Source organism: Thalassophryne amazonica, chromosome 1 (genome assembly GCF_902500255.1).
Source record: "Thalassophryne amazonica chromosome 1, fThaAma1.1, whole genome shotgun sequence".
NCBI classification, from domain to species: Eukaryota; Metazoa; Chordata; class Actinopteri; order Batrachoidiformes; family Batrachoididae; genus Thalassophryne; species Thalassophryne amazonica.
Genome location: NC_047103.1, coordinates 59,156,419 through 59,162,418, shown reverse-complemented (window position 1 = coordinate 59,162,418; position 6,000 = coordinate 59,156,419). Strand labels below are relative to the sequence as shown.

The following is a 6,000-nucleotide window of genomic DNA, read 5'->3' as shown; positions in this document are numbered from 1 at the left end:
TGGTGCAGACTTTCTGAATGAAGCTGAAGGTTTGAAACTTTATGAGCCTCTGTTTACACAACCGTCAGCCCTGCCCCCGTATTTTCTGTTTGGTTTTGCCCGACTATTGTAATTACAAAAACGCCTCCATTTCTAAGCTACTGTGGTAGCGTGATAGTTTTTTTTTAACAGCGTACATGTGTATGTACATACTGCATAGAGAATAAAAGGAACTGACGTGGGATAGACTTTAATGTGTGCTTTGTCATGCCTATAAATAATCATCTGAAACTCCACTAAAAAATCTGAGGTAGACTCACCGGCCTGAGTCGTCATGACAACGTAGACATGAACGCCAGTGCTGACAAGGATGCATCTAAAATAGAAAGCTGTTCTTCTACGCATATTTGCAAAGTTGGCATATAAACTGGTTCCATCACAGAAGCTTAATCTTTAAGAAAAACATCTGATCCAAACCAGCAGCGCTGCAGGAGGAAACACTTTAATCAGCGCTCTGCAGCGGTGATGTGCGGCATACCGGCATGTCCACGTTGATGCCACAGCTCATTGCGGAGCTCTTTGTTTGTGATATTTGCACTGAATTGCATAACAGGAGCATTAATTAGTATTCCCAGTTGTGTGCGCCACTGCTCAAAGACTCTAAATTGTTAATACCTCTTGTGACCTCTTTCTGCACACTACTTCCTGACCTACGCTCTGAGATACAGCGAATGCTGTCACCATGGAAGCTGTGTCGTCACTGTTGTTATGGCAACGCTGGTCCTGCTGCATTTGCCAATACTCATCGAGTGTCTTTCCTCATAACGCCTCTGTCTTTTCTTGCACTCAGCGCTCCTGCCTTTGGTGTTTATACAGCTTATCCCTATATGGACCACAGTTTGAGTGAGCAGATGTTAAGAGGCAGAAGCTGTAAACAGCCCACTGAGCAGCTTTGTCAACACTGCACCGCCAAAGCGGTGCAATATAAACATTACTGTTCCCGTCTGCAGTCTCCTGTGAGGGCTGTTATGGGGTTCTGTGAGTTGATGAAAGTCAGTTTTTCAGGAACTTGGCGATAAAAAAGCCAATGGTGTCTCTGGCGGCGCCACAGGGGAGGAGAGGTGCAGATTCTGCCTGGTCCCAGCTTAGCTCAGGACTAAACCTCTGGAGGAGGCGTAGCTGCTCAGGTGACAGGCCAGCTCCCAACATGCCTTCTGCACCGATGTGAGGCTCCTGTGAAAAAAAGAAAAGAAAAAAAAAAATGCCACAATTCATATCACAGACTCATATCGTCTATAAGCATCTTCGGAAGGTGCTGGGTTTTTACCTGAGGCTGGAGCGTGAGGCACGGAAAGGTATCAAGGGCCCAAGAAACCTGTTCTTCATTCTCTGCAAGAGTCACTGTGCAAGTGCTGTACACCAGAACCCCGCCTCGCTTCAACAACCGGACCGCCTGGACACACACACACACATACACACACAGGAATTATGGATTCATTTATGTCACTGAGACAAACTTCTGACATCTGCACTGAAATCTCTTCTCCCTGCGGTAATCCATCCTCTTACTGTATTTACAGGTTAAAAAAAAAGAAAAAAAAGAGAAAAACTCCACCCTGAAATAAGGCATTTTACTGTCTTTGTTAGAACCATTTAATTTTAGGAGATAATTTGCCAAAAACTTGAACATAAATACTGTGCATAAAACATAGAACAAAGATCCTTTTGCCTCACATCAGGGTGAATGTGAGGCATTATTGTAAAGCACTTCCATTGTCTGATGCAGATGGAAAAGCACTATATAAATGCAGTCCATTTACCATTTAGACCCTAAAGCTAAAATTAATTTCTGTAACTACATTTTAAAATGGAATACTTTTGGGTTAACTATCCCATAAGTTTAGGAGATATTGCTGATTAATTTATTCCTCACTTACTATCCTGTTTGCTGTATATGAAACTGTGTGTTGGACTGTAAATTGACAAAGTAATCCCAGATTTGTGCTAATCCTAAAATGTCTGTTTCTTTAATAAATTTATTCAAATTTATTTATTAATTTATATAGCGCCAAATCACCACTAGTTGCCTCAAGGTGCTTCACAAACATCATTTAAAAAGCAGAATAAAATGAATTAAGATTAAAACACAATAAAAAAAATAAAACATAAGTAAAAGCAATAAAATAAATAAAAAGAATAAAAGAAGACACACAATCATGTAAAATACTAATGATAAAACAAGTGTGTCTTCAGTCTGGCTTTAAAAGTCTCCACAGAGTCCGACTGTCGGATCTGCGCAGGCAGATCATTCCACAGAGCTGGGGCGCGGTAAGAGAAAGCTCTGTAATCCGCTGACTTTTTTTTCACCTTAGGGACACACAACTGGCCTGCATCCTGTGAACGCAGAGCCTGAGCCGGCACGTAGGACTCCACCAGGCCGGCCAGGTAGCGGGGAGCCAGTCCGTGAAAAATTTTATAGGTCAATAGTAATACTTTAAAATCTGATCTCAGAAAGACTGGAAGCCAGTGAAGGGTCAAAAGTGTCAAAAGTCTGTGTCAAAAAAGTTCATGTCAAAAGTCTGGCAGCAGCATTTTGAACCAGTTGAAGACCCCTGATGCTGGACTGTGGTAAACCAGAAAACAAAGCATTTCAATAATCCAATCTGGAAGAAATAAAAGCATGAATCAGAGTTTCAGCATCAGCCATAGACAGGATGGGACTAATCTTCGCTATATTTCTTAGATGGAAGAAAGCAGTCCTCATAATGTCCCTAATGTGGAAGTCAAAGGAACAACATAGGATCAAAAATTACCCCAAGGTTCCTCACTTTGTCAGTATGATGTATAACACATAAACAAAGGCTAAGCGCTAGCTGATCAAATTGATGCCAATGCCTTGCTGGACCAAGAACCATCATTTCAGTCTTATCAGAGTTCAAAAGTAGAAAGTTACTAGATATCCAACTTCTCACTGCTACAAGGCAGTCTTCTAGAGATTTTATGTCGACAGGACTTCCAGCAGCTATCGGCATATATAACTGAGTGTCATCAGCATAGCAATGAAAAGCAACCCCAAAACTCTGCAATATGTTCCTAAGGGGTGCTATATACAGGGAAAACAGCGGGGGACCCAGAACAGATCCCTGCGGAACCCCGAACTTCATGCCCCTAAAATCAGAGGTAGTGTCATTGCACAAAACACAGTGGGAATGACCAGACAAATAAGACGTCATCCATGCAAAGGCAGTTCCAGTAATCCCGAAACAATTTTCTAGTCTATCAAGTAGAATATGATGATCAACGGTGTCAAACGCAGCACTAAGATCCAACAACACCAATACTGTAGTAGTATCCGAGTCCATTTCTCGCAGAAGATCATTAACTATGTTAATAAGTGCTGTTTCTGTGGAGTGATGTTTTCTAAAAGCAGACTGCAGTGGCTCAAAAAGTTTATTCTCAGTAAGGTGGTCCACAAGCTGCTGTGAAACCACCTTTTCCCAAATTTTAGAGCAGAATGATAGATTTGATATTGGCCTAAAATTTTTCAATACACCAGGATGGAGATTAGATTTCTTAAGTAATGGTTTAACCACTGCAGATTTAAAACAATTTGGAACAGATCCAAAGTTTAGTGAACGGTTAACAATTTCCAGCACAGTTGACCCAAGAATGGGCCACAGATCCTTAAACAATTTTGTTGGTATGGGATCAAATAAAGAAGTTGTGCTTTTAGTAGAAATCAAATCAAATCAATTTTATTTATATAGCGCCAAATCACAACAAACAGTTGCCCCAAGGCGCTTTATATTGTAAGGCAAAAGCCATACAATAATTACAGAAAACCCCAACGGTCAAAACGACCCCCTGTGAGCAAGCACTTGGCGACAGTGGGAAGGAAAAACTCCCTCTTAACATTTAAACTAACATATTCATCCTGCTGTAACCAGGTTTCTGTAAGGCAGAATAAATCAATATGTTGATCAATTATTATATCATTTACTAACAGGGACTTAGAAGAGAGAGACCTAATGTTTAATAGACCACATTTAACTGTTTTAGTCTGTGGTGCAGTTGAAGGTGCTATATTATTTTTTCTTTTTGAATTTTTATGCTTAAATAGATTTTTGCTGGTTATTGGTGGTCTGGGAGCAGGCACCGTCTCTACGGGGATGGGGTAATGAGGGGATGACAGGGGGAGAGAAGCTGCAGAGAGGTGTGTAAGACCACACACCTCTGACGAAACATCACGAGTTTCGTCAGCACACCAAGTGAAATACTATTAAATTCCGTGAATCTAGGTAGAACCTCAATGGTAGTCCCCACCTCAATAGTTGAGTGCAATGACTGGACCAAAGTATGCTGAGATGTGCTCAACCTAATATCTTCTATTTTCTTCTCGAAATAGTCTAGAAAGTCCTGTGCTGAAAAGGGAGAACGACCAACAGGTGGCCGTCCACGATTAAGAAATGCCACCGTATCAAACAAAAACTTTGAGTTATGCTTGTTTTTGTTGATCAATTCAGAGTAATACGTCTGCTTCGTAGCCAATAAAGCATGCTTATAATCTAAAATAGCTTCACGCTACGCAAGGTGGAACACCTCTAGTTTGGAACTACGCCATTTCAATTCGAACCCTCTAGCCTTCTGCCTAAGGTCACGCAAGTAACCACTGAACCAAGGTGTCTGTGCCTTGGGAAGGCGTGGCCTTAATAGAGGAGGCGCAATCTTATCAAGTGTGGTTTTAGCACTAAATTCAGGCTATCTGCAAGACTGTCCACTGACTGAAAATTCATCAAACTTGAAGTTATAGTGACACTGTGATAAACAGTGTCACTTTCCAAATATATACATTAAGTACTTTTCTATACCTGCTTACTCCAGTCAATGGTCACGGGGGCCGGAGCCTATCCCAGCAGTCATAGGGTGTGAGGTGCCGTGGGGTACACCCTGGACAGAACGCCAGTCTGTCGCAGGGCCACACATACACGGACAAACACATTCACACCTACGGTCAGTTGAGTCACTTTCCTGATATACAGTGGCTTGAAAAAGTATTCAGGCCCTTGGTATTTCACGCATTTTAATTTGTTTATGGCATTTCAGATACAAAAAGTAAATCAGGCTTCTCAATATAAAAATTTCAAAAAATTATCTTCCTTAGACTCAAACTGAAAGTAAATCTCAACAAGTTGATATAAATTAAGTAAAAATATAAAAGCCAAGATGATGGGTTGCATAAGTAATCAGCCCCTTTGGTATAATACCTGTAAATAATCAGTTTAATTGCCAGTTTTCTTCAGACAAGTCAGGGGGTGGATACATGAACATTTTTAAGTCACTGAATATCTCTCGAACTTTATTTACATCAGTTAAGAAGAAATACAAGCAGCATGGCACTCTATGGTAAATCTGTGTGGAGTAGACACTTCTTAAAAACTGAGTGACTGTGTAAAGAAGGAGAAAAGCCACTAAGACACCCAGACAACCTGGAAGAAGTTACAGGCTTCTATTGCTGTGATTGGAGTAATTTTGCATAGTGCATGTTTTGCATTTTGTATCCCCAGTTATACAGCTTCATGATGAAGTGGGACAGAGGAGGGTTTTCTTTCACCAAAACATCAAATCTAGGCTTACATATTAGATGTACCTTCTGGCAAACTGTAGCTGAAGTTTCAGATCTTCTTTTTAATAAAATCCTCCTCTGTACCACTTCATCATGAAGCTGTATAACTGGGGATATAAAATCCAAAAGTTGCTCTGTGCACTTCTTCTTCTTTCGGCTGTTCCCATTAGGGGTCACCACAGCAGATCAGTCATTTAATTCCATCTCACCCTGTCCTCTATAACTTCCTCTGTCACAACAGTCACCTGCATGTCCTCCCTCAGCACGTCCATGAACCTCCTCTTTGGTCTCCCTCTTCTCCTCCTGCCTGGTGGCTCCATCCTCAGCATCCTTCTCCCTATATACCCTGGATCCCTCCTCTGCACATGTCCAAACCATCTCAACCTCGCCTCTCTGAC

General features: G+C 41.3%; 1 protein-coding gene across 1 annotated transcript in view; it reads right to left on the bottom strand.

The window, feature by feature from the left end:
• Nucleotides 1–209: 209 nt before the first annotated feature.
• nsun6 (NOP2/Sun RNA methyltransferase 6) overlaps nucleotides 210–6,000 on the bottom strand; it is a 31,754-nt gene continuing 25,963 nt past the window's right edge. Inside the window, exons 10-11 of the mRNA XM_034170718.1 lie at nucleotides 1,307–1,432; nucleotides 210–1,212 (exon numbers count right to left, since the gene is read on the bottom strand). Of these exons, the coding sequence (XP_034026609.1) occupies nucleotides 1,033–1,212; nucleotides 1,307–1,432 (306 nt within the window). The 3' untranslated portion in view covers nucleotides 210–1,032. The remainder of the gene's footprint in view (nucleotides 1,213–1,306; nucleotides 1,433–6,000) is intronic.